Below are 27,863 nucleotides of genomic sequence, written 5' to 3'. Positions count from 1 at the left end.
AACTGCTTCCTAGGGCTGAGAGTTCATTCTCAAGATGGCATGCAGCACAGCACTGAGCCAGGGGAATCTTCTTCAGTGTTGACCCAACCTGCCAAAGGCTTGTCTCAGCAAGCCCCACAACTTCACTTCCGCTGTCCCGACACTTTCTGTGGATTTTTAAAGCATTTCCTTTCTTTGAAATAGAGTCTACTTCTTACTTATCCTGACACTTCCTCATTGAGTCACAGCTTCTAGTCTACCATCTTACCTGAAAGTCTGTTTATTTATTATACAAGGAATCATCTAAATTAAACAAATCCTAGAGTTCCAAGAGGTACGAGCCTAACAGGTACCATCAAATTCTAGTGCAAAAATAATTGTTCCACCGCCAGGTCAGCCATTGCCTCTGGACTCCATGGCTACAATGGGATGCTGGTGGGACTGCTGATGGCTGTGTTCTCTGAGAAGCTGGACTACTATTGGTGGCTTCTGTTTCCTGTGACCTTCACAACCATGGCCTGGTAAGGCACCTCCTTCTTTCTGCTCACAAATCCACTGGGCCCCAGAGGTGCTCACTGAACAGCAATGGGACATTCACTATTGTACAGTCATCTTCATTGACAGATGGTTTTGTCCAGCAAAACTCTATGAAAACACATAAATTCAGAAGCAACTCAGTGGAGGTATTCAGTAGAGATATGAGCTACCAGGGACCCTTTAAAGCAGCAAAAGACCACGTGTTTTATTATGCTGATAATCCCCCTTCGTTAATAATGGATGATTACATTTATTAAGTAGTCCTAAATACCAGGCACAATGTTAAGCAAAGTAGTTATGTTTGTTTCTAGTTTACAGAAGACCAAAGCATGTGGAAGGTAAGTAATTCACCCCAGACCATATGGTCAAAGTTTTGGAGTCTCTGGCTTTCTGAATCCAAAGTTTGTATTATTAAACTCAGCATAATTAAGAATTATCCACTGTGTATGCTAACTAAGCCTTAGAATCTGAAAACATACTTGTGATAGAATCAGAAGACTTTCTTGAAACAGAAGGTCTATATGCACGGCATAGAATCTTTGAACTAGAACTATCTGTTGAGATCTTACTCAAGAGGGAAGAGAGCTGGGAACAAATATTCCCTGAATATAGAGCGTACTTAGCTTTCACCCATATGATCCCAATTTCATTTAAATTTATAGCAGGTCAGTAGAGTGTCCAAATGTCCCAGTAGTGTGCTTGCTGTTGTACAAACCTTTGTCCCCAACCTCTGATTTCATACATCACTACCTCCCTGCTCTCAACTCCTCTCAGACATGGTGATTTATTCCTGTTCTCAGCAATAAATCAGACATAGTGATTTATTTTTAAAATCTCCAAGAAGTAATTGTCTTTCTTTGGTTTCAAAGTCTGGAGTTACTAAAACCAGTTAGTTCAATTTAGCTTAAGTACTGTTTCATTACCTTTTAGTAGTACTTGCAAATAAATTGCTACATTAAACATTCTGGGTGATTTATTTTTCTTGGGTTTCTATCTTCCTTGATAGAAAGGGACAAAAGACAAAGTGGTCATTTCTGTGGGAATTTTCTTAACACTTCCCACATGTCCCCCAGGGAGGAGCAGAATTTGTCCTCATTTGCATTTGGTTTATAACTACATGGGTTCAACCCCTCAATACAGTCCCCTGCTGCCACATGGCACCGGGTAACCGTTAAACTTCAGTGCCTCCAACCCCTACTTCGCAAACTAAAAACCAGAAAATCACTGATACCCTGTTCTGGATGGAGCTCTGTCCTACCTTCTACTCCAGTGCATTCATTAATCTACCCATGCAGCCCTTGAAATTCAGTCTATTTAGCATGGGTATTGGAAGTGGCATTCTCCAGATTTACCCAGTACATAAATATCTGAGTGTCTGAGACTTCTGAGCACAGGCACGATCCATGGTGATGAAGATACTTATGAACAGAGAGGAATCTCTCTACTACTCTTTGGGGAGCTTACATTTTTCTTGACAGAGATAGAAATAAACTTACAAATTAGTTGATTAAATGCCATTTCAAGATATGTTTAGTGCTTTGAGAAAAGTAAGAGTGATTCCAAACATAGGCTGTCAAGAAAGGCCACATTGCAGATAGTAGGCTTGAGCTCACCTAAATGATAGGAAGGCATGTGCCATCTGAAGGTCTAGATGAAAAACATCCCAGATGGAAGGCTTCAATTGGAGAAGTGAGGTGTGCCCAAGAAACAGACACAAGACCAGCAAGGCTGAGGCTCTAAGAATGTTAGAGGTGTGGCAGGAGGTGAAAGTAGATGAGGTCTCAGACACTCTGCACATCCAGTAAGTCGTCTGATGTTTATTACAGCTCTAATAAAAATGGAGCGCAGTTACAAAGTTTGAATTACTGCAAGATGCATACCATTAAAATTTAAATAAGCTTGCAAAGTGGAGAATGGATTTAGAGGGAGCAAGGGTGGATCCAGAAGCATTATTAGAAGCTGCTGGAAGGCTGCACAGAGACAAGAGTGCTTAAACTACAGTGAGATGTACGAATGTGGCCAGAAGGGATTGAGTTTGGAATTTCTTTGGGGAGACAATAGCAACAGGACTTTCTGGGAAGCTGAGGATATGAGTATCCAGTGCACTGCTGTGATTTGCCTGAGCACTGGGCTGTCAAGAAGAGTAAGAGCAAAACAGGGAGACAGAAGCAAATCCAAACTTCTGTGGAGACACACTACGCGACAGCCTTCCAAACAGATGTGGAGAAGTACTGACAGTACAACTCCAGAAGCTAATGACAGAGTCAAGAGTGGAAAGGCAGAAGTACGTAGAAGGGATTTCATCTACGGGACTAAAGACTATCTATCACCCAAGGGGAAGATTTAAGAGAGAGAAGATTCAAGTCAGACCCAAGGATCTTCCAACATTTAAGTCTGTCAAAAATGTAGGAAAGCCATGAAAGGAGATTTGAGAAGGAGCAGGCAGGGAGAAACTAAGAAAGCCCGGTGTTGTGGCAGCCCACACAGAAAGTATTTCCACACGGTATGAGACTCCAACTTTAAATTATGAGGAAAGGAGTGGTTGTGATTCTGCCAAGGTAGATGTCAAATGGTGAACTGGACAAGAGTCATTTTCTGAGTTGTAATTGTGAACACATACCTGATGGGACTGAATTCAGGAATGAGTGGAGCAGAGGTTGGCATAGTAAAGATTGACAGTCCTTCTGAGGAACGCTGCTGTCAAAGAAAGGGATCAGCAGTGAATAGGGAAGCAGCGGGGTAAGCACTAAGCTGAAGGAGGAGGTTCTGAAAGGTAGATGCTACTAGAGTGTGTCAGTCTGACAAAAATGATTTGGAGAACAAAGAAATTGAAGTTGCAATAGAGAAACAGGAGACTGTCACAGGAGTGAAATCCTTAAGAAGGATCCATCCCAAAGAACAGGGAAAAGAAATGTCCTGATAAGGGAACAGGGACACTTCCATCAAGCGCAGGAGATAGGCAGAGTATGTGGGATCAAAGCTGGCAGGGTGTGGGTTTTTATGAAAATGAAACATTTCTCATGTCATCACTTTTTTATGAAATAAACAAAGCCTTGTGGTTGACAGAGACAAAAATGGATGCAGATAGTAATAACTCAAAGACAAACATGAACTAGTGTTCCATGTGTTAGAGAGTTAATCCAGGCAAGTCCAAATTGCCCATGTGAGATTCATGACCAGTAATTAAAGACAGGCCATGAAACCAGGTCATGGAGTTTTCTGTTTTGTCCAGAAGTCTCCAAGTGAAGGAGATGAGAAGTATTATCTGGTGTGGCTAGTCCCTTCCAGGGAAAACTGAAGCTAGAGAAATTAGTTTCCTAACAATATTACTTGGCCTACAAATTATAGGAGCTGGGGTTTGTATCCAGATCCATCTGTGTCCAAAAATTCATGCCCTTTCCAAGGAAGAGACCCAAAAGACAGAGTATACAAACAACTGAAGGTTTCGTTTTATCTGCAGTCCCAGAGTAGCTCCCAAATAGTCCAAACCTGTGCATTGCCTACATGTCACAGTAGCCTCCTCCTAGAAGATCAGACTCAAAATGTTTACCATAGCCCCAGACAATAGCTGGTATACATCTTAGTGATCCAAAGGCAACAGTGGTGTTTTATAAGAGTGATGTTTTGTTTAGTTTTCTCAGTTTAAGGAACAAAGAAGTATTTTAATTCTTTCATAAACTATTCTATTCAAAATGTAATTTTTTTAATTTGTTTTCTCAAACTGAGCTCCGTATTTCCCAGTCCTAGACCACTGGAATTCCAAGGGCACCAATAATCGCTATGGCAAGGCGAGGGGCTTGTGGTTGGTACAATGGCCATAGATAAGACAAAATCTCCTAAAAGAAACTCACAGTGATTAACCCTTTGTCTCATCCATCTTCAGCCCAGTTATTACTAGTGCCTTGAATTCCATCTTTACCAAGTGGGACCTACCAGTCTTCACACTGCCTTTCAATATCGCCTTGGATCTGTATCTGGCAGCTACAGGCCACTACAACCTGTTCTTCCCCACAACCCTTGTGGAGCCTGTGTCTTCAGTACCCAATATCACCTGGACAGAGATTGAAATGCCTTTGGTAAGTTACTCAAGGGCAATGAGTAGAGAACCCTGCACTCTGCTGTGGACCCCTTCACTTACCAGCTTGCAGAGTACCCAGGTTCTCTCCTTCGCTAGAAACCATATGATAACCTCAGCAGAGATCAGAAAGGTCACAGCCACATCCTCACCTTCTTCAACACATCTCTACTGGACATGTAGCATGTGCCTGGAACTTTTTCAGTTACTAGTTATACACCTGAAATAAGCCAATGTCCCTTGCCTTCATAAAACCTACATTCTATACCAGAAAAGAGATAATCCACAGTGAACAAATATGTGTGATGCTGACAGTGCAAGATGGTTGTGGTTGAATGAAAAATATTAGATGAGATAGATAACTTGATAAAGAAGAGACTACATAAATACTTAAAATAAGGGTTGAATTGGGTATTGTCAATAGAAGACAGAGGGTGAATTTTTTACATAATCTCTGTATCAATGATTCAAGCAAAGGGTGATGGGTGATTTGCTCCTTAGAGGACTTTGGGCAATGTCTGAAAATACTGTCTATTGTCAAGCTTGGAGAGTGATGAGGATGTGGCTCAATTGTTAGAGTGCTTACCTGGCATGTACAAAACCCTGGGTTCGATCCTCGGAAGGAAAGCCAGTGAGATGACTCAGTGGGTAAAAATGCTTGCCATGCAAGTCTGATGATTTGAATTCATCTGAGTCAATCCCCAGAATGCACAGTGGAAGGAGAGAACCAACTGTCTCGAATTGTCCTTTGACCTCCTCATGTGTGGCATGGCACATACACATGCACACTCACACACATAATGTATACAAACACACACAATGATAATAACAATTACAAAAGAATAGTGCTATTAGTTTCTAGTGAGTAGAAGTCAAGGATACTGCTAAATATATCCTACAGTGCACAGAACAACTCCCCTCACCCGACAAAGCATTGTGTATCCTGGGATGCCAATAGAGCCAGAGTTGAGAAATTCTGCTTATAACCTACTTACAAATGTGAATGTTTATTTATTCCACTGATCTCTTTTTTTATTGACATTAAGAATAAAGGTCCAGGGCTGGAGAGATGGCTCAGTGGTTAAGAGCACTGACTGCTCTTGCAGAGGACCTGGGTTTGATTCCCAGCACCCACATGACAACTAACAACGGTCTGTAACTCCAATCCCAGGGAATCTGACACTGTTTTCTGACCTCTGAGGGCATTGCATGACACAGGTGCATTTATATGCATGCAGGCAATATACCCATACACATAAAATAGAAATAAATACAATATTTTTTAAAAAAATAAAAGCACATAATAAAAATCTACCATAAAACTAAGGACATAGATTTATAAAATTTTGGCCTTGTTAACAAATAGCTACCAGCTAATACTTTAGTATTATGTATAATACTTGTGCAAGATTATTATGTATCAGACATGGTCCCAAACCCTTATTACATTAACTCATTTCACTCTGTGTTCACACTTTACAGATGAGAAAACTGAGGCAGAGGAAGTTGTCTAAGGTCAACCTACAACTACTACCTAGGCTTAACACCCAGGCAGCCTAATGCAGAGCCCTAACTTTGAGCCCACCTATCATCTGATACCTTTAATTACTGGGGTGCTCTACACATTCCTTAATATCCATCTCCCTTTATATTTCTCCAACTTCTTCTAGCTCTGCTACCTAGAGCAACAAGGATATTGCTTCTGTGGTGGTTTTCTCTTTTTTTCTTTTGAGACAAGGTCTCAGCTGTCCTGAACATAGTATGAAAACCAGGCTGACCTCAATCTCACAGAGTTCCACCTGCCTCTGCCTCCTGAGTGCTGGAATTAAAGGCATGCATCACCACACCTAGCTTGTGGTAGTCTTTTGAATGTTTGAAAACTACCCAAGTCCTCAAATGCTGTTTATATGGTATGACTTTCAAGTCCTCACTGCCTGCTGTTTAGGTCTACCTGAACCTCAGTGTGGCTTTCTGCTGATGCTCAGCTCTACCACCCTAGAGTCCTCCAGAGACTGTCACACTCTTAGCCTAACCAAAAGAAGTGCTCCCCCCTCCAACTTCTGACGGCAAATAGCACAGGAGCTTTCTGAAATTGTCAGATTTTTAATTTATGAAAATTATACATTAAGTAATAAATACTTCAGTGTTTGACAAGCCTTTATTATTGGTATTAAATTTTTAAAATATTTTATTGAGTTTTTGTGCATTTCATATACTAGATCTTAATCAAATTTAGACTTCCTCCCTCATCTGTATCCCCATGCCCCACCCCACCAGATTTCATGCATTCTGTCATGTATGTTAAGCCCTTTCCAGTCAAGCATTTGTACCCAGAAGTCCTTCAGTGCAAGTTCATCCACTGGAATCTAGTCAGCCTGTCTAGAGTCTCTCCGTAAAAGAAGATCTACTCTCCCTCACCCAATAGTAAGTTGCACAACTGGTTGCACACAGAGAATGTATGTCTAAGAGATGCCCAGCTCTAAGTGACACATCCACAGTGAAACTTCTATACTTAACGTTCATAGAACATAGTAGAAAAGGGGTAGAGAGAATGCTAATACATCCCTCAACTCTTACCAGTGAAACTTCCTCATTCAACAGAGTGATGCACACAGATGGCCACAGCTGACTAAGTTTCAGAGAATGAAAGACTGCGGAGTGTGCATTCCTGGATAGGACTCCTATATTAAACTACACCCACCCACAGCTCAGGAACCATTGTGGAAGAGGGGGCAAAAAGATTTTAAGAGCCAGGGTCGGTGAGTGAACATAAGGAAACAAGAGGCTTTCAGGCTACTGGGAACTTTCTCACATGAACTTGAAACAATGGTGATAGCACGCACAAGACCCATGCTGACTCAGTCAGACAAACACCCAGCACAGAATGAGGGAAATGGGCAGCAGCCCCAACCCTCGCCTAGGAACTATTGGTAACTGGTATTAAGCTTTTCTCAAATACTTTTCCTAAAGAAAACTTTTCCTGTTTTAAAGCAGAAAGTTTAGTCTTTTAAGTTTTGTCTTGTTCCGGAGCTAAGTGCAGAGTAGGGTCAGAAACAAGGTCAAGGTCTAAACCCAAGAACTTGGAAAAGACAAAATCCTGCCTTTAAGGGAAAGTCCCCTTTCAGATGCGAAGGGGCCACAGCAGAGAGGAACAGGGACAAAGCTGACCTAGCTGCCATGGACTGGCCATCTGCCACTAGGCAAAGTGACCAACCCCATTGTCCACTGCCACAGGCACATGTGCACAACCTGAAAGGATCATCAAAGACTCAGCCCACATGCAATGCGCAGTGCTCAGGCAGCCAGTGTGGTGGGCCTCATGGAAAAGACACCTGCTGTTCATCATTCCAAGTACATAGGATATGGTTGATTCCAAATCTGGGCACCTTAAGGTCCAATCTTGTCCTCTCACTGCCCCACCAATTCATCACTCCAACAGAATTCTCTCCCATACCACCCAAAGCTGAGTTTTGAACAATCATTGCCATTTTCCTTTTTCTCTAAAACAACAGGGTGGAGGGACTTCCTTTTGTTTAAACAGCCTGTTGTTTGAGAAGTGTAAGAAGGAGGCCAGGTGCTTGGTAAATTTCCACTGCACACCTGACTGCCCTTTACCTCAGGTGTCATCTGTAGCCTGGGGAGCAGTGTGGAGCAAAGGTAGGTCACCCTGATGCACAGTTCACAGGCTAAAATACAGATCCCAGCAGGTACAGGAACTTCATTCTAAACCCAGGCTCTATTCCAAGGACTCTGTCCCCTCATTCCTCTCATTCTTGACTTGTTGGCTTGCTTACCACCTGTGTTCTGGGATGCAAAGGTGGATGTTGGATTTGCCTCAGCATTCCACATTCCTCGGATGTTATGTCCCTGGGCACCTGTTAGTAGACTTCTAGCCCATTCCCCACATGTAAGCTGAGCTCCAGAGTCTGGTACAAAGTATCAGCTGGGTCCTGATAAATAAGACTGAGCCCCAGGGCACCATTTCTTCCACATGCTTATGAGAGTTCAGTTATTGAAAGGCCCCCTATTAGGAAACAGGAGACATCAAAGTTTGAAAGTTCTCTGGGAATCAAAGACTATTCCCCAAAGAAATTATAGACACATTCTAAAATCAAATCATATTGAAAAGGACAAAAACTTATGGAAAAGCAGAACTGCAGTTGGCTCCCACATCTACAGTGGATCATCTACAATCCAGTGGACACCAAACTCAAGTGTACGTAAGCTTCAGTTAAGGCCAGGAAATACCACATTGCCATCAGTGTTGGAGCCAGGCACTGGTATATTGTTGTTGTTTTAATATCCCCAGTGGGTTCCAATGTACAGCAAGGTTTGAGAATAAATATGTGTTTATTAAACATCTGTTATATGCCCAGCCATAAAGAGTTCTATCCTCTTAGACATCCTATTAAATATAGAGCACACATATTAATCTAGAAAAGAATTACAAGAATCAGCCAGGTCAGACTCCCTCAGAGGACAAGTAAACTATGTCTTGATGGAGAACATGGTAAAGACCTTAGACTAAAAGTCAAGTTCAGAGGCCCTAAACCGTAGCTATTTGTCAAATCATCCATGAAAACAGCCTAGAAAATTTCCAACATTTCTAGAACATTTTTAGGATTTCAGGAAGTCTGAAAGCAATACCCTAGTGTCAGACACCCCAATGGCAGTCTAGGAAGGAGGTACATTCTGGTCCCGCCCCAAAGCAGAAGCCATGTGTTCCCCAGAAGCATCCGTGCCCAACTCCTGTGATAGGGGCTCCACCTGACTGCACGGCGGATACTGGATGCCTGGTAGGTGATGAAGTGAGAAGCTGTTTGTTCCAGCCTATGCCTTCTGTTTTCTCTCACGTGAGAGGGCATGGTCATCCTTCTGTTCCCCTTCATTACCCGCTCCAAGAATGGCCCAGTCTTGGCCTCAATGCTTCATCTTTGTATTATCTGCCTATGTTCCAGTGACCTGCATTCTGTTGACTTTGCAGCTGTTACAAACCATCCCTGTTGGGATCGGCCAGGTATACGGTTGTGACAACCCCTGGACAGGTGGTTTGATCCTGGTGGCTGTGTTTATCTCCTCACCACTCATCAGCCTGCATGCAGCCATAGGATCAATCGTGGGGATGCTAGCAGGTAAGACAGAACCCCTACTCTGCAGGGAAGTCTTTAAGAATATTTTCCTCATTTCATTTCTCCTCAACACACAGCAACCATGCTAGACTTATCTTCATTAGAATTTTAAACACTATCAGGGGTAGGGATCTATTTTTTCCTTTCTTGAGCCTCCTCCAAAGAAGGCAGATTGCAGTAGCAGAACATGTGGAGAAAGGCAAGGGTCTGAGTACAGAGCCCAGCAGCTGAGGGGATTGGAGGAGGGGAGCAGTTACAGCCCAAGCTAGGGTACACGTACACGTGACCCAGCACTTGGAAGTTTTGAGCAAGCTAAAAGGAAAAGTTTTCCTAAAATTGAATTGGCATTTCTCAAGTGTAATTTCATATTCCTACACATATGTATATGTATGTACACACATTTATATATGGATACGCTCTTTCCCACAATAGAGTCAGAAAATAGGGTAAGGGCCCTAGAGTAGAAGACTATTTTTAACTTATTCTAATGTTTTGCAAAGAGTTTTGGAAGCAGAACTTTCCAAAAATGTTTAAATGGAAATCATTTTAAACCCATCAAAACCTTATAAAAATAGTGCAAGAGGCATTAATCCATTACCCAAATTCGCTTATTGCTCACATCTGGCCTGTAGCTGTGACATTCCTCTATCAACATCTATCTATATGTGTATGTAATTTTTCTGAACCCTTTGAAACAGAGCTTTTTTTCATGGAAATGGTTGAAAACACAGCTGCTCGTGTTGAAGGGGAGGTGCTGATGTCCTCTCATACGCCCTCATCCTACATGTCATCACACTATTGTGAGAAAACTGGGGCTTTGGAAAACAACCTGGAAACTACTGCTTCCTTCTCACTGTTTGCTTTCCTAAGATTCATGCCATTTGCAGAGGCTCCTTTGATAAGCAAAGTTATATGTATGTAGAGAATGGCAGAAAGGAGGCCACCCTGAGTCCCTGCACAAGCCATGGCGAGCCTTTTCTTCCATGGTCCAGAATTATCCAGAGATGCCACACCTTCTTTCATAGCTCTGACTGTGGCCACACCCTTTGAGACGATCTACATGGGCCTTTGGAGCTACAACTGTGTCCTCTCCTGTGCTGCCATTGGAGGCATGTTCTACGCCCTCACCTGGCAGACTCACCTGCTGGCACTTGTCTGTGGTAAGTTTTCAAAACAGTGACAACCACACCCCTCTGGCCAGTCTTTCATTGGCTATAGCCTGTGCTAAGTCATCACCTAAATTGGTGGGGACAAGCTGTGAATTAACCACTGACTGACTATGCAAAGCCAAGATGAAAGTGGGGCAGGCATAAAAAAACAGGTAAATGTTAACCTCTGCCCTCAGAGAATGCATAGTGTTAGAGTAGATACATGCAAAGATAAGGAATGACCTCAGGCAAAAGCTAGATCAGGACACGGTGTAGACCCTGAAGCTGGAGAAAAGCCAGTTCTAAGTCTGAACTCCCCATTGTGCTAAGGCAGTGACTGGAGGAACGAACTAGAGTTGGGCTCTGGGAAGCTGACCCTGCTGGTCTTGTTCCTCTACAGCCCTGTTCTGTGCATACATGGGAGCAGCTCTCTCCAATATAATGGCAGTGGTAAGTTTGGATGCTCTGAACACTACCCTAAGGTGTTTCTCCCCACCAGAACTTCTTGGGGCCTTTTGCAAGAAGCCTGGGGGTTAGGGTTAGGATAATGGAATCTGGTAATTTACCCAATGTGTCTGTTAAGGTTAACCAGTCATTTAAAGAGAATTTTGTGCACAAAGTGCAAGGGTGAGTGCGTGTATGCGTGTGTTGAAAGGGAGCAGTGGAGAACGGGTATAGAAAGATGGAGCTCTAGAGCTAGGATAGGGAGCCATTCCTAGGTCAATTTTCAGTGCCAACGTTAAAAGATTCTGTCATATCTTAAAACCTATCGAATCAAGTTTGTGTACCTAGGTGTCCCCTCAGTGTTAGTTCATCCACTGGAGACAGAATATATTAAATCCTGTGGGTGGGTTATGGGTGGGTTGCAGATAGGGGAGGGGGCATAAATGATTAAGATTATTGTATGAAATCCACAAAAATTCAATAAAAAATATTCACTGAAAATAAAAAGATTCTCAGTGTGCCCAACCTATAGGAACAACACCTCAGATTCCTCTGACATTCTGAATTCAGGAGCACCAGTGCCTTCACTTGGAGGGTGGAGTGGGTCCCTCCTCAGCTCTACTATGTACTCCTTCCCAGGTCTCTGCCCCAACACAGGAGCCTGGAAACATTCTTCAACTCCAACGTTTCCATTTCTAGGTGGGCCTGCCACCAGGCACCTGGCCCTTCTGCTTCTCTTCCCTCATCTTCCTTCTCCTGACAACCAACAACCCTGGCATCTACAAGCTCCCGCTCAGCAAAGTCACCTACCCAGAGGCCAACCGCATTTACTTCCTGACAATGAAAAGCACTGAAGAAGAGAAACCCCGCAGTGGTGACTAGCGCAGCTCCAAGCGAAATACTCTTGCCTGGGCCTCTGTGGTTTCAACTCTGTGGCAATCAACTCAGTACACAATTTCTTTTGCTTTTCCTTGCACCTGTATCCAATCAAACACACCTGTTCCTCCCTAACCCTGAGACTGATTTTTCCCCCTCTGCCCTGATCTTCCTAACTATCCATTGTGCAATATTAAAGGAAATTGCTATAAGTTTGCCAGAATTAGGAAGTGGGGACTATGTCTATATGTTGTTGGCATAAAACATCATTTAGGACCAATGTAGAGATGTTGTAGAATTTATCCTGATGAGTGCCTCCTAAGCAGACATGGAACAGGGATAAGTCAGGCACATGCTAAGAAGTAAAACCACCCTAGCATAGAGCTATTAGTTGATGAGGACATACAACTTTACACAGAGGAAGGGCTTTCACAGTGATGGAAAAGTCAAGACATGGACAATTGGAGCACAGGAAATACACGAGTTTGAGCATTCAAGCTTTCCCTTCCACTAGCAGCTATGGTGCCTTTCCCAGCATGCATAATCAAAAACATATGTCTCTATTATATAAAAATAATGTTAAATAACTTACCCTAAGGACATACCCCACTTCTCCAATGCCCCTTCCCCAATCTAAGGAACTAAAGCCTCCATAGTCTTTTCCTTTTCCTGGACCCCCAATGCCCACTTTCAAAACACTTGCATTTCTCTAGCTCAACTTGTACTGTTTGTCTTTTTTAAATATTTTCCCCTTGCAATATACCTCTTCACTTTGCAAGAATCCTTACTTAACCTTGCCTCACACATTCCCAGAAATGTTATCCTTGTCCATTTGGAGTTCACTGTTTGTACTGGGAATTTACTTTTTAATCATCCTTTCCTCTTATTTAAAATTTTCCCCTGCCTTATGAGCTCTATTCTTTTTTTAATATTCTTTTCTTTAATTTTATTTATTATTTTTATTTCAGGTGTATGCGTGTATTGCCTGCATGTAAGGGCATGCACCCGCATCATGCAATGCCTGCAGAGGTCAAAAGAGGCTGTTAGATCCCCTGGGACTGGAGTTACGGACAGTTGTTAGCTGCCATGTGGGTGCTGGAATTCGAACCCGGGTCTTCTGCAAGAATAACCAGTGTTCTTAACCACTGAGCCATCTCTCCAGCCCCATGGGCTCTATTCTTATCCATATGTTACTTATTTAGAATTCTTCTTAAGTATCTTCTTCCAGTAACACAGAAAGGTGATATAGTCTCCAAGTCTTGGCATGTCCACAAAGACTTGTCCTTGGCAGGTGAATGTCATTATGTCCGGTCATGGAGTTCCCACGGCCTGTAGAGGTTATTCCTTCATTTTCTGCCTCTCCAGTGTCACAAATGAGAAATACAGTTCTTTTACTTTTGTAAATCACCTTTCTTTCTAGTGTTCTCTTTATCTTTAAAGTTCTGGAATCCTATAGTTAAGCCTAAAAGTATATCTTTTCTCATTTACTCTGCCTTTCTACTTACAAACCCAAGCCTTTCTTTAGCTCAGAAATTTTTCTTCCAACATTTCTGTGATTGCTACTTTTCTTCCACTCTTTCCTCTTCTGAGTCTGGAACTTCCCTATGCACATGTTAATCCTTCCATGTCTCTGTTCCAAGTTGTCTACCTTCCTCCTCACTATTTTACCATTTATATTTTTGCTTTGGGGTATTTCTTCCCCTTGATCTACCAGCCACTGATTCAGTTCCCAATCTTTCTTTTCTTCAGCTCAGCAGACACATTGAATTTTTAGTTCAAAATCATGGTTTTGGTTCTAGAAAATCTTTATGGGCAGACTGAAGTCGAATCACTATGTGTGCTCTTATTATTCTTTTGTAGTTGTCTAATTCCTCCTGCATCTGAAATCTGGTATCTTGTGACCCCAAACTTCATCCCATTCTCCCCATTCCATCCCAGTTGGGCTCCCCTGTTGATGGCCCAAGGCTACCTACTAATCCTCATAACCTGACAACTCTGCCTTGTGGCCTGATCATATTTGCTCATTCACCCAAAAGATTTTTCATATGAAATAATAATATGTTATTCAACCCTAGGCTTGACATTAAACCAGGAAAGAATCAAACCAATCCCTGCCTTCAAGGAATTTATTTTACGGGGTTTTGCTGGCTAATTGAATCCTCTCACCTGAGACAAAGATGCTGGTCAGACAGCTGGAGCCCACTTACATTCACAGCACCGGATTTCATCTGAGGCAGTTATTTGGTTGGGCTAGACTTCTGTTTAGGAATTGTATCAGGCATGATTTTAAGGATTCCAGGAAAATTTCTGTGCCTCTTTCCTCTAGTCCCCAGTGTTTCTCTTGCCTGCTACCCAAGCATTCCCAGCCATCCCTTTAATTTAAGGCTTTGAATCTGTTAAAATGTAAACAGTCCTGGGCAAGTCACACAGTAAGCATGATCGGTCATTTGCATCTTAGATGGTAGGAATCATTTCTGAGAATAGGTTTGATTTTTTAAAGGAGGGAGAGTACAAAGAAAACATGGGCAGCATAGTTTGAACCAATCTTTGATGGAAAGGGGCATGCATAGATGAAACCAAGCAGGGTGGATGAGGTGCTGGAACACCCCTACCCTTCTGGAAATGATGATGGTGGTGGCTTAAAAAAGAAAAATGGCTGAAGCAATGGCTGTCTGCAGCAGGAAACTTGAAAACACAACATAGGCAAGCCGAACCTGCAAAGACACATGCTATTTATAGCAATGCAACTTGCCTGAGCAGTGGTGCCCTCTGAGACTCAAGTCCCTGCCCAGGCAACACAGGAGCCACTGGAGACCTGTCAGGGCACTTGTTTGGGGGGGCAGAGGCTAGACTGGGTTACCACTGCAGCATCTCTCTTTCAACTCTAAGTATCTGTGATTCAATGGCCCCAAGTTCCTACATGGGAATGAAGAAGAAATATCACTGAGGTGGCAAAATCATCCAAGCATGGAGACAAGAGGTACCAAAAACACATCATTATTACCTTAAAGCTTTTCCTAGTTTGACCACTTAAGCATCTGATCAGTTTACCAAAATGCTCACTCCAATTACCTGTGTGAACACAAGCTAGAGGAACAACATCACTCAGTTGAGTTTGTCCTTCACCTGCTGCTCCGCAGCCAGCCCTCTTCCCTCTGAAGCGTTCTTATTCTGTTCGGCCCCCTAAGATCTGTCCACTTTGTCTTCTCAGATTGCATCAGTGACCACATCAAACCAATGTGCCCCCACATGCCAGTGTGCTCCCTATGTGACTCTGAGCCTTTCTTCACTCAAGTCTCAAATGCTATGAGGGACCTGGATATAGCTATCATCTAGAACCAGGTTGGGGTGGCAGTTTCACAGGAGCCGTGACTTCCATTTAATAAACCACAGTCTTATTTGGAAACTCCTTTAAAAGTATCCCACATTTTAGGTGAGGTTTTTCTTTTTTTTTTTTATTGTGTTTTTCCTACCTCCAGTCATTCCAAGAAGATAAAGGAATCCATAGGGTCCCCTTCTATCTAAAGTGGAACCAGGCTGTAAGGAATGGGGTGCAGGGAAAGGACAAGTCCTTTTGAACCCTTTATGAGTTGAAAACAGCCCCATTCTCTTCCTAAGTCCACATGGGCTGCTGTAGAGAAATAGGACCAAGGAAGGAGCACTTTGGAGCATTGTAGCCTGGGCTTGTATTGACTCCACAAAAAGTCTGGCCCTTTGCTCAGAGGAATCTGACTACCCCCAAGTTTAGACCCTGGTGTTAATTTCATTCTCTTTCCTCTTCAAGCTTGACATTCTGAAGAAAACTTCATTCTGAAGTGATTGAAGTGAATGAGACTTCAAGACAGAGTTTGTAGGTATAGAGTCCATAGAGCTCAAAGTGTCCTTGGTACTGAGCTAGTATTTTATAGGACCTGTTAGGCACAAGATTGCATTGTGGCCTTCTGCTTTCTAGGACAACACTTGATTATCTCCCCCAAAATATTTCATGGGTATAACACGTGTGCCTGAGAGATACTGTACTATACTATGGTTCTGTTTAACTCATGAACCCAGTGTGAGCTTCCTAGGTGGCTTCTTGAGGGGTGACCATTCCTCTCTCTCCAGCTGGCAGCATCTTGTTCACAAGCAGCATCTTGTGTTCTATCTGGAATAACCAGGATGGGAGGCTCAGAAAGCAGGGGTGAGCTTATTAGTTCAAGAGCCCTTAGGAGAGGCCAGAGTGAGAGAGCAAAGGACAAGCATCCAAGATTGAGCTGAGACACTAGATGGCAGGGGACAAAGAAAAAGAGAAGGCTTAAGTGTGGTCAAAAGCCTGCCACGGGCCCTAGAAGGGCCTGTACATGGAACTGGTCTGCTTTCTACCAGCTCACGGCCTGCCCCTGGAATGCGAGGGCCCCTGGGCTCTCCCCACCCTTTTGTTTTCTTTTCTTTCTCAGAAGGCCCTCCTTGATCAGGACCCATCTTTGGGAGCTCCAAAACACCTGGTGTAGGAGGGGAACCCTTGACGTCAGCATGAAAGTTTGTCTACTCAGGTGGAGCTAATGTCTTTGGTATGAGGTGTCATTCTGATCCTGGGGAGGCTACTGCCTTCCAGCCCTAAGCAAACGCTGGGGCAGTATGTGAGTGTGGGGGTTGATGAACTATCTTACTCATGGAGCCAAACAAAACATGTTTTGACAGAGTTCCTTCCCCAACTCAGCCCACCAGACCCATGGCCTCATGGGACTTGGGAGAGCCAGCCTCCCTAATATAAGGACTTTAGGGTTCATTCTGGTCACAGACATTAGGCCATCCTTTTCTTGATCTGAGAGGGTCCTAGTGAGCCACTGGAATCCTAATCAAGAAAAGTCAGGAGGAAAGGTCTGAAAATTTCCACAGAAAGACCACATCTAGTATTGGGCTGTGCAAATATTTCCATTGAGACACTGATGGCAGCTCTCTTCCCCAGCCTGTGCCCTGCCTGTTGGGGAGTTAAGAGTGCTGATTGAGGTTGGAAGGCAAATTGGCCCCCCAAGAAGACAACACTCAGATAAGTGCTTAAAGACAAAGCAAGAGTTAGAATTCTAAGGAGAGGAGTAAGCCTGGACAGACAACAAGGTAATAACTAGGCAACTGCCAGGGCTGCCCTTTAGGAGAGCTGCCTGATTCAGCTGCGGGGTTGGGGGGGGGACATGTTAGGCGGGGCTCATCTTCCCCAGGGCATTTAGGAAGTAGTCTTCAGGCAGGAAGGCTAGAGAGTACAAGAGTGCTGTAGAAGGGCATTTGTCTTTCTTCCTCCTCCTCCATGGTAGTCTTCCTCAACTGCCAGACATGTAGCAGGCATGGCTTTAGGAGATGCAAATTAGTAAACTTATAGAAAGTTAGCAAGAGGATGGGCTGGGGGACTCAGAGCAGTAAGGGGGTTTGAGTTTAGAAGACGTCGCAGCACCTGGAGCTAAGGACCAGAGACCTTGCAAAGAAGCTTCTTCTCAAGTCTGATGGTCTAGATCCCTCTAGCCCTGTCCAGGAATCATAAGGAGTCCAGGTAAGAGATGCTGGGGACAGAAGTGAACCAGGTAAACCCCAACCTACAGGGTCATCTGGCTTTGCAAAGGCAAAGTCTACTTCCTTTGAAGTATATCTTGGGAAAGAAGTCATGGGATGGGAAACCCATTAAGAATTCTGGCCAAAAAAAAAAATCTAGATCTTGAAAGCTTCAAGCCAGAAAGACTCTTAAATATTTATAGTTCAAATCCCTTGTTTTATAGATGAAGAAACAACAGCTAGTCCAGAGACTTATACAAGTGGTAAGTGAACCTGGGCCAAAATCCAGGTCTACATCCCTGAGCTAGCCTGTCTTACTCATCTACTGATAGAACCAGGGAAGCCAATCAGCCTTCAGCTCCCTTTTCCTATCTCTCCTGACCTCTGAATGAGCCTTTGTGTTATTCATCATCCTTTCCACAATTCTTCAAACCATAGCACTGACATCACATGTTCCTTGGGAAGCACTGTGCTGCGTTGGGCCTCTGGGATAAAACCTCTGGCTAATGAGATAGAGTTGAATACCTTCTACCAGGGAGTCGTTACCTGCTGTTTCTGAGGCTCAGTTACCTGCACCAAGCTTCTTGGCCTATCTCCCTGTGTCCTGTCCCCCTTGGGTCCTGTCCCTTCTGCAGACATGCTAATAGAACGGGACTGTCCTGGTCCAGGTTGTCTCTACCCTTTCCATCTCCTCAACAACCTATCTCCTTGGTGCCCACATATATACCAATCTTAGGTTATCGTAGACTTATTCTATGTAGCTTCAGAAAGAGGATGTTTCTGGAAGACAGGTCATAAGGGGCATTATTCCAGGATATTGAAGTTATCTGATCTGATCCAAACTTGGCCCCAAAAAATCTGAGCCTTAGCAACCCTCTAAGTACCAGGCCAGGAATGATGAGCCCAGGGCACAAGGGTAAAAGTATTTGTCAGATCAGAATTGACATAAAAGCTTTTTTTTACATGTGTATACGTGTTTAGTATGTGTGTATGTTCTTACACATGTGGCACGCATGCACATATGTGTGTGCATGTGGAGGCCTGAAGTTGACGTTGTCTTCCTCAATTATTCTATACTTTATTTATTGAAACAAGGTCTCTCGCTGAACCCAGGAACCCCCAATTCTGGCTAGTCTGGCTAGTCAGTTTGCCCCAGGGATCCCCTGTCTCTGCCTCCCAAGTGCTGGAATTGCAGGGCTGCCACACCTGCCTGACTTTTATGTGAATTCTGGGAAATCCAAACTCTAGTCCTCGTGTCCTCAAGGTTGCACCATAAGCACTTCATGCACTAAGCCCTCTCCCCAGACTTAATATAAAAGTTTTAATGATGAATATATACTGTAGACTCAAATACAATTGGGTAAATTCTCAGAAAGAGAGAGACTAGCCTCCCTGTGAGAGAATGACATATTTTAATAGCAGTTAAGAAAAGTTACCAGGCCTTATATCATGGGCCATGTGGGGGGGGTCATATTTGAGCAGATAAGAAGTGAGCTGCTCACTATCTTGTGAGATAGTGAATTTTATAACTCCATTTGCCCTTCTTGAGACTGGCCATTTGGAGTGAGATACCAGGAGTCATTAGGAATCAGGTTGTAATTGTTTTTATAAGATATTATAAGTTAATGGGTCAATCTCTAAACAGTTAGGGTCTGATTGTTAGAGAGTAAGGAATTTTGTGGGGGCATTGAGAGCCTCTTAGTTTTGCTGTTTTTATCTTTACTTTCCCCCTGGCAGATCAGCCAAGTCAAATCACTGACAAGGGGCAAAGATCTCCTTTCTTCTGGAACTATTTAAGAATTGAGATGGAGCATCAGGGGGCCTTGGTGATACTGCTGATCTCTCATAGGGTCATAGAATCATAAGACATAAAAGGCTTGAACCGTGTTTTAGAGAGGAATGATATCACAGAAGGTTGAAGGCTAGACGATAACATCACTTGGAGGTCAAGAGGTCCTCAGTGATGGAAGGCATGAGTTGGTATAGATTGCAATGGTTGATATCCCTAAGACAACAACATTTGGAATTTAATGACCTATAATCTGGAAGATGCCCATTGTCCCAGAATGTCAAGTCAGCAAGGGCCAAAGACACAGAATAGAATTAAAACAAGAAAGGCCTGTGAACAAGAACAGACGAATAATGAAAGCTTCAGTGGTTATGTGGCTCCATGGTGTGGTAAGGAAGACAGGTAAGAAGAATAACAGTGATTTCAAGGATGAGAAGAAGCCCCTGTGCCCAGGGTGGGAGCCTAGTGATGGTGGGTAAGGGGTAAAGGCAGGAGTTATAAGCCAAGGTAAGTGGTGAGCTTGGTCTATGGCTAATTGAGGTCTTAAGGTCTCTGAGGATGTGTTTCACTTGTATCTAGATGGAAAGGGGATAGAGACCACCAAGTGACTCACAGGAGTAGGTTGTTTGAGATTTGGGGGATAAAACAGTCAACTCTGGACAGATGAACCCTCCGTGGCAGGCTTTGTAACTTGGCAACTGTTGGAGAATAAGGAGGACACGATAGGGTCAGGTTCAGACAGCTTCCAATGGTCTTTTAACCTGTGGGAGGGTTATAAGGTAGACCCAGTCTCCCAAGTTAGTTTGAGGAGGTGATTCTGAAAAAGTAGTCAGGCTTGGAGCTATACTGTTCTTGGTACTTAGTGAAAGCCTTGTCTATCTTAGTGATTTAACATATTGAGACAGGTAGTGAGCCTGTGGATCTAGTAAGAAGTCTACATCAAGAGGAAGATACTACCATAAAGAATACATTAGCCTTTTTGACCTTCCCAGAAGATTGAAAGTACCAGGCTGCATAGAAATAATACTTAATTTTGAAGGGCTGGAGAGATGATTCAGTGTTTAAGAATACTGGCTACTCTTGTAGAGAAACCAGGTTCAATTTCTAGCACCCACATGGTGGCTAACAACTGTTCATAACTCCAGTTCCAAGGAAATGCAACATCTTCTGACCTCTGCAGGCACTGCATGACAGGGGTGCACTTATACACATGCAGGCAATACACTCATACACATAAAATAAAAATAATAAAATATTTATTAAAAAAAGCCAGGTGTGGTGGCTCACACCTTTAATTCCAGCACTTGGAAGGCAGAGGCATGCAGAACTCTGTGAGCTTGAGGCCAATCTGGTCTACATAGTGAGTTCCAGGCGAGCTGGGGCTACAGAGAGACCTGTCTTGAAAAGCGCCCCCCCCCCAAAAAAAAAGAAAGAAACAAAGAAAAATACTTAATTTTGAGAGCCTCACTCACTCCCTGAATGATACTGGAAATGAAAGCCAGGTTGTTGTCAGTCTGCAGGGAGCTTGTGAAGTCTCCAGGCTCCATCAGTTCTCTAAGGGAGGGGTGGAGGGAAGCGGATCTCCTTCCTTGTTGAACTCCTCATAGTCCAGTTAGGAGGATGTGCCCTGCTTTAGGTTTGACCTGGATAGAGGCTGCCTCTCTACACTAAGGAGAGCGGAACAATCTTGTTTCCAGTAGTCTTCCACTTTAAAGATGGGTCATGACCCCCAGTGAAGCCTGTCGCAGGTAGCCTTGGGCACTCTCAGCTGAAATGCCTGGCGGTATGCAACAACAGCAGGAAAGAGTCCTTTTACCCAAGGCTAGGTTGGTTTTCTTAGACTGAGCCAGGTGGCTGCTAGATGGCGCTATAGGATTGCCTGAAATGGAGAGGAGGCTCTCACCACCACGCCTCTCAAGTGCACTTGCCTCTTACTTCTTCCTCCAATTTGGCCCTTCTAGTCAAAGGTCTCCTCCCAGTTATTAAATAGAACATGAAGGTTGTGCCTAATAAAGTAGAGAAGGGAATCTAGAATCCCTGGTCTAGTTTTTAAAGCTTTTATATAAGACTTGGAGAGTCTTAGCTTATGAAATGTACAGCCAGAATAGCTTGGCCTTCTAGACTCTCAGGGTCAAGATTAATTTACGTGCATCTAGTCCTAGCAATTCCAGACTGAAAGAAAGTAGGGTTTTCAGAAGCTCCTGGAATTATTTCCCATAGCTTATTATAATTAATGGATTTAATAATAGCCTTTTTCAGGCTAGCTATATGACTCAGTGGGTAGGAGTGCTTGCTGCAGAAGCCTGAGGATCTGACTTTGGATCTCCAGCACCCATGAAAAAAGCCAGGCATGGTCACACATGCCTGTAACCCCAGCACTTGGTGGAAAGGCAGGGATTGAGACAGGACGTGTACTGGCCAACCAGCAAAAAAGGTGGGGGCCTCCAGATTCATTAGGAGACGGTGCCTCAAGGAAATAAGGTGGAATATGATAGAACAGATGTCCTCCCCCTTGGCCTCCACACACCACACAGGCACACACTCCCCCATACACACACAAGGCCATTTTCAGTCCCTTCAATAAACAAGTAATCGAGTGTCTTGAGGAGTCCTCCCCGTCATTCCCTATGTCAGTCACCTGATACGACCAGTGGGGCTCTGTGTCAGGCATAGCAACAGAGCCTGAGCAGGCTGTATTTTGGTTATAAGCATGAATCTGCCCAGGTACTTGCTAAAGACCAGATACAGGACCTTTTCTCATTAATGCAGTGTGGTTAGGATGACACAGACAATTCTGCCAGGTTAGCTCAAAGACCACAGTGAGCCTTTGGAATTCTCTAATGAAGGTGGAGAGATCCTGGCTAAATGACCCCAGTTTGGATTGTACTGGGGACACATCACACATGGAAAAAAGGACTATTTACTCAGAGGATGACAGGGTCCCTGTTAGCCATCTCACAGAGGGGAAGGATGTTTTCCAAGGGGAAGAGTTTGTCTTTAACTGCTGAGTTTCCTGTACAAAGTTCCCAAGTGGATGTGAGTGCATCTGGGTAAAGATTAGTTGGAAAAAGCACCATGGGTGGAAAAGAAAGAGGGGAACAGAATGGGGAAAGAGGAGAGGTGGGAGAGTTGAGTTATTAATCAGAGGTGTGACCAGAGGGCAGAGAATCCAAAGGCTAAGCAAGGACTAGTGTAAGAGAATCTGATGAGACACATGCGGCATCCCTTTGACCGCTGAAGGTTCTGTGATAGGCCATGAAGTCTATAAGGAATCTCAGGGTCCTTTCTAAGTTACAACTAAAGGGGTCTAATTTTAGGACACAGTTGTAGCTTAATGTGCCATTAGGATGCCAGCAATGTTGGTCTGCGATCAAGTATCAACTCTTAATTTTGTCACAAAAGGAAATAAGATTTTTCTGTTTGAGATTCCGAGGATCAAACAGACCAGTTTTTGAAAATACATTCCTAGGGTGTCAGAGGGGTTAGAGGACATAAAATTCATGGTGGGTCCTACCAGAGGTGCAATGCTCACCCTGAAAGCATCTTTTAGGGTATCAGACCTCCCTGCGTGTCAGGACTGAGTCAAGCTTCAGTTAGGGCTCATTTAAGAGTGATGGATTTTGCTTCCCCCCTCCCTTCTTTACCCCTCTATTTTGGGACATTTTATCTCTACACTGGCAAAAAGCCACCCTGTGAGGCTTGGATATGTCTACCTGTGGCCTCTGCCTACTGTCAACACCATGGCCTTGACATAGCCCTTCTCTTAAAAGTGTACAAAAATGCATAGTCCTCCCTGTGGTTTGAAAAAACCCAAAAACAGTTTCACGCTCAAGGGCTAACTCTGACTGATCGGATGTCTGGGTCATTGTGTTAAAGATTCTGAAGCTATATCCAAACTTAACAGTTAAAAGATATGTATTCAGTTAGCTATGTCTGTCATAGATAGTGGAAACAATGCTGTAAGAGAAGAACCAGAACAATTTGCTTCCAATGGGTATCACAAATACAATGATATGCTGATGTTTATTATTTGTGAAACTTTTGCTATTCTTTTTGATAGGTGAAATAATTCATGCTTTGACTTAAAAAGTTGCAAGCCCATTGATATCATTTGAAAGGCTCCAACTATCTGTAAAACACCTATATTGCATGTGTAAATTATCAAATCAGGAGGTCAATACCTAGCTTCATAACTGACCAGCTGCTGCACTTCAGTTTCTTTCTACCAATGCCTAGACTTGAAGGTCATTGAGTTATAGAACTGGTGGGTCCAAGCAGTTTAATTAGGTTGGAAAACATTTATCAAACACACCTCACATGTGTTGCAACAGCTGATACAAAATTCTGCTGTGAGCCAGGTCAGAAAGCGTATGCCTATCATTTTAGCACACAGGAGGCTGGGACAAAAGGATTTTGTATTTGAAGCCTGAGCTACATATAAGACCCTATCTCAAAAAATAATTTTAAAAATTCTACCATGGCCTAAGCTCCAAAATCTAGAGTGCTTTGTGGAAATGTAATGAGAATTCAAAGAATGGACTGATCCATTTGGCCAAATAAGTCAAGGGGGGACTCCACAGCAGAAGTGGAACACAATACACTGAAGGGTGGATAGGACTAAGGTAAGGAGATGAAGGAAGTCCTGAGGAGCAGGGAAAAGCCAGAATGCCATGGTAGAACATGTGTTAGAAGAAAAAAGAGATGAGGTTGGACAATGAAGTTAGCATATGTGGGATATCTGGAAAGCCAGGTGGAGTTGGAGCATTATACTCTTGGCAATTTGAAGCTATGCAGATTGTTGAAGAAGAACGTGAAAATAAAGATATGGTCTCACAGTTGAAACACAGAATGGATTAGAAGAAGAAAGATCAAAATCAGGAAGACTGGTAATACACACATACAGTTCTGAGGGTGTGAATTGGAATGGGAAGAAACTCCAAAGTCGTTTTGCAGGAAGATGGACCAAGTGTTATCCAAATTATAGATGGTCTTTGGCCTCTCTAATCTCACAAGATCCTCATAGAATTTGATGGATTTAAATGAGATATCTACTCATTTGTGTTTATTAATGTCTTCTTCATGGAGTAAGATGAAGGCACCAAAGAAATCAAAATCTAGGTGAGTTCATTGGCCAATTAGTGAGTTGTGTGGGGGAAGAAAAGAGAAACAGTTCAAAGCATCAACTGTGAAGATGAGCTTCATTTATTCCTTGGTTACAGAGACTCATACTCTATCTTCCTAAGAAAAAGAACGTTAGTTAATTCATTAAGAAGCTGGAACTCCCAAATAATTTATCTCAAAGTGTTTCCATGAGCCAAATTTTCATCTAATCTGTCTTTCAACCCAGTCCAGAATGAAGAGTAATGGGTTCTAGAATATCTAACTAGGCCATTACATTCAAAAGCAAAAATAAAACACTTAGGATGATTAGGAATATAAATCTTAGACTACAAGACACAAGATAACCAATGTCTACTATTCGCTCTGCTAACAGCTTGACCTTGGGCAAATCACTCCATTTTTCCAAACCTCAATTTCCCAGTCTGTTAAATGAAAGGACCAGACTAAAGAATCTCAAAAGCCTTTTCTAATTCCAATATTAAAGGCTTTGATAGTTTCTAGGATAATCTTTGAAAATGTTAATTTTATTTTACACAACTTCAAAGAAAAAGCCTCCAGTCATTCCAAGCCTAGGTATTTACCCAACGACTCCAAGTCAACATCACACAGAGATATTTGCACATCAATGTTTAATACAACTTACTCACAATAGATAAGTTATAGTATCAACCATCAACAAAGGAATGTATGAAGAAAGTGTGGTTTATATGCACAATGATATGTTTTGTCATAAAGAAGAATGAAGTTGTGTCATTTGTAGGAAAAGGTATGCAACTGGAGAGAATCATATTAAGTAAATCAAGTCAGTCTCAGAAAGCCAAATATTGCATGCTTTCTCTCTTTTGTGGATGCTAGACTTCATAAATTCATAAACTCATATATGTACAGATGATATGAAAATAGAAAGGAATTGCCTTGAGGAACATAGGGGACGAATGAGAAGGAGGAGCAAGAAAGAGAAGGGTAGTGACGTATGGGGAGGGAAATATGCTCAAAATACATTATATTCTTGCATGAAAGTGGCCTTATAAAACCCAGTGTAATAAAATGTCAAAATCTTTTTTTATTATTTTCTTACTCTTTTTTAATTTATTTTTATTTTATGTGAATGAGTGTTATGCCTCCATGTGTCATATAGTGCCTGCAGAAGACAGAAGAGGGTGTCAAATCCCCTGAAACTGGAGTTACAGATGGTTGTTAGCCACCATGTGGGTGCTGGGATTTGAACCCAGTTCTTCTGTGAGAACAGTCAGTGCTCTTAACTACTGACTGAGCCATCTCTCCAGCCCCCCAGATTTTAAAATCTTAAGGAACAGAAAAGGGCTGGAGAGATGGCTCAGCAGTTAAAAGCCCTTGCTGCTCTTCCAGAGTTTTGTTCCAAGCATCCACAACTGCCTATAACTCCAACTTCAGGAGATCCAGTGCCTTTGTCTGGCCTCCATGGGCACCTGCAAACAGGTGGCATGCACACACACACACACACACACACACAAAAAAAAAAAAAAAAAAAAAAAATTTTTTAAAAAAGAAAAAAGATCATCCCATTTACCACCCAAAAGCCAGCCCCTCCACACACAGAATCCCTGGCAATGAAAAGTCATATTTTAAGCTCAACATGGGGAAATGTCTGTCCAATTGCGGCAAGCATAATCATGTATAATTGGTTGTAGAAAAACCCAAATTATGTATGATATGGCACTCAAAAACAGTCATTCTGGCACTGTGTCTAGGGAATTGCCTATAGTCTATGAGCATATTCACAAACAGCAGGTCAGGGGAGAATAAGAGGAGCTTGGGAGGATGACCAATGGTTCTTGATGGTGGACTCTAAATGCGATACATTGTGAGTGATGTATAGACAACATCAATCCGTTTCCAGGAGAAAGTAAAATGTGTTCAAAGGAAGACAGCTTGTGGAGGTATACTGGCATGGGCCTTTGTGAGTTGATTTTCAGAAGGAGAGACTAGATCACTTTTCCCTTCTGAAAGACGTCAAATTTAGTTTGAGTTTGCCTTGCTCCCTCAAAGAAGGTGCAATAACGTATAAGTTTTTGTGTAACAAGTAAGTTCGTCTACAAAACCTTTTCTACCACTGATCATTTGAATGGTTAGCGTTACCCTGTATTAGAAGTCATTAGAGGCATGAGAACTCTGAGATCACTACTGCCTCAGAAAGAGTGTTTCAGAATAAATAGTTAGAACTCAAATTTTTCTTCTAAGCCAATGGGAAGAAAGCATCAGAGTTTTGCTTTCTAAAGCATGAGATGATAGCAGTCCTTGATGTTAGGATCCATGCCCCTAAAATGGTCCTAAACAGCCCCCTGAATGAAGTCGCGTGTACTGGGATATTTAATAAAGCTTGTCAGATAAGGCAAGAGCAGGAGTTCCAAACCCCTGTGGCATATCAAGAGCTCCTCAACTGCTGACCATGACACACAGTTTACTGAGGAAAGACTTTCCTATAGCTCTACTGATGGAGCAAAGTCCTGGGCCTTCCAAGCAGTCATGCAGGGCCAATGGTAGCCAGAGCTCGTAAGCCCAGCCTCTGTTTACTACACCATGGCTCATGAGTACCTCTTTTATGTGTGCCTGATGTTGAGGGACAGCGATGAAAGTGCTTATTGAGTGATTACTATGAATAAAACTTATAAACCCAGTCTCATCTCCATGCAGTCAAGGGCTTCCTAAGCAGAAAGAACAAATCTAGGTAATGTCTACTGATCAAATCATATCAAGTCGGATCTCCATCTGTCCTATTTTCTTTCTCTTATTAACTGAGTTCTTCCAGCCACTTCTGTAGGTCTTCTGGGTTTCTAGTGGATCACTCATAGATGCCCAGCCATGTTATCACCATCTGGAAACTTATACTCTTTGATCCAGGTAATGCTAGAAATGATCACCCTGCCATATTCAAACCTCACAAAGTTCAGCTCTAGCTTTTGTTAGTCTATTTAAATCACTCACTTCTAGCTCAATATTTATAAAGCATTTAATATTTACCATATGATACATTATTTTTAAAATTATCTCTGGTACCAGACATGGTGGCAGATGCCTCTAATCCCAGCACTTGAGAGACAGAAGCAGGGGGTTGCTGTGAGTTCTAGGACAGTCATATAGTGAGACTCCATCTCAAAAAAGAAACAAACAAATAAAAAGCAAAGTAAAAGAACAAATAAATTATTTCTGGGGTTGGGGAGATGATTCAGTCAGTAAAATGCTTGCCATGCATGCCTGATGAC

The 27,863-nt window shown here is 42.8% G+C and overlaps 1 protein-coding gene across 2 annotated transcripts in view; it reads left to right on the top strand.

Annotated features, from left to right (window-relative positions):
* The window catches only part of Slc14a2 (solute carrier family 14 member 2), a 64,013-nt gene that overhangs the window by 16,616 nt on the left and 19,534 nt on the right, over positions 1-27,863 (top strand). Inside the window, exons 4-9 of one of the 2 annotated variants that reach the window (XM_008825918.1) lie at positions 372-500; positions 4,400-4,592; positions 9,576-9,723; positions 10,746-10,880; positions 11,269-11,318; positions 12,012-12,186. In XM_008825918.1, the coding sequence (XP_008824140.1) occupies positions 372-500; positions 4,400-4,592; positions 9,576-9,723; positions 10,746-10,880; positions 11,269-11,318; positions 12,012-12,186 (830 nt within the window). Of the gene's footprint in view, positions 1-371; positions 501-4,399; positions 4,593-9,575; positions 9,724-10,745; positions 10,881-11,268; positions 11,319-12,011; positions 12,397-27,863 lie in introns of those variants that run through there. The other variant, XM_008825919.1, reaches the window with a different exon arrangement.

The sequence above is a fragment of the Nannospalax galili genome, unplaced genomic scaffold, assembly GCF_000622305.1.
Source record: "Nannospalax galili isolate Female #2095 unplaced genomic scaffold, S.galili_v1.0 scaffold169, whole genome shotgun sequence".
Taxonomy (NCBI): domain Eukaryota; kingdom Metazoa; phylum Chordata; class Mammalia; order Rodentia; family Spalacidae; genus Nannospalax; species Nannospalax galili.
Note: the sequence above shows the minus strand (reverse complement) of the source record. Positions and strands in the feature narration are given on the sequence as shown.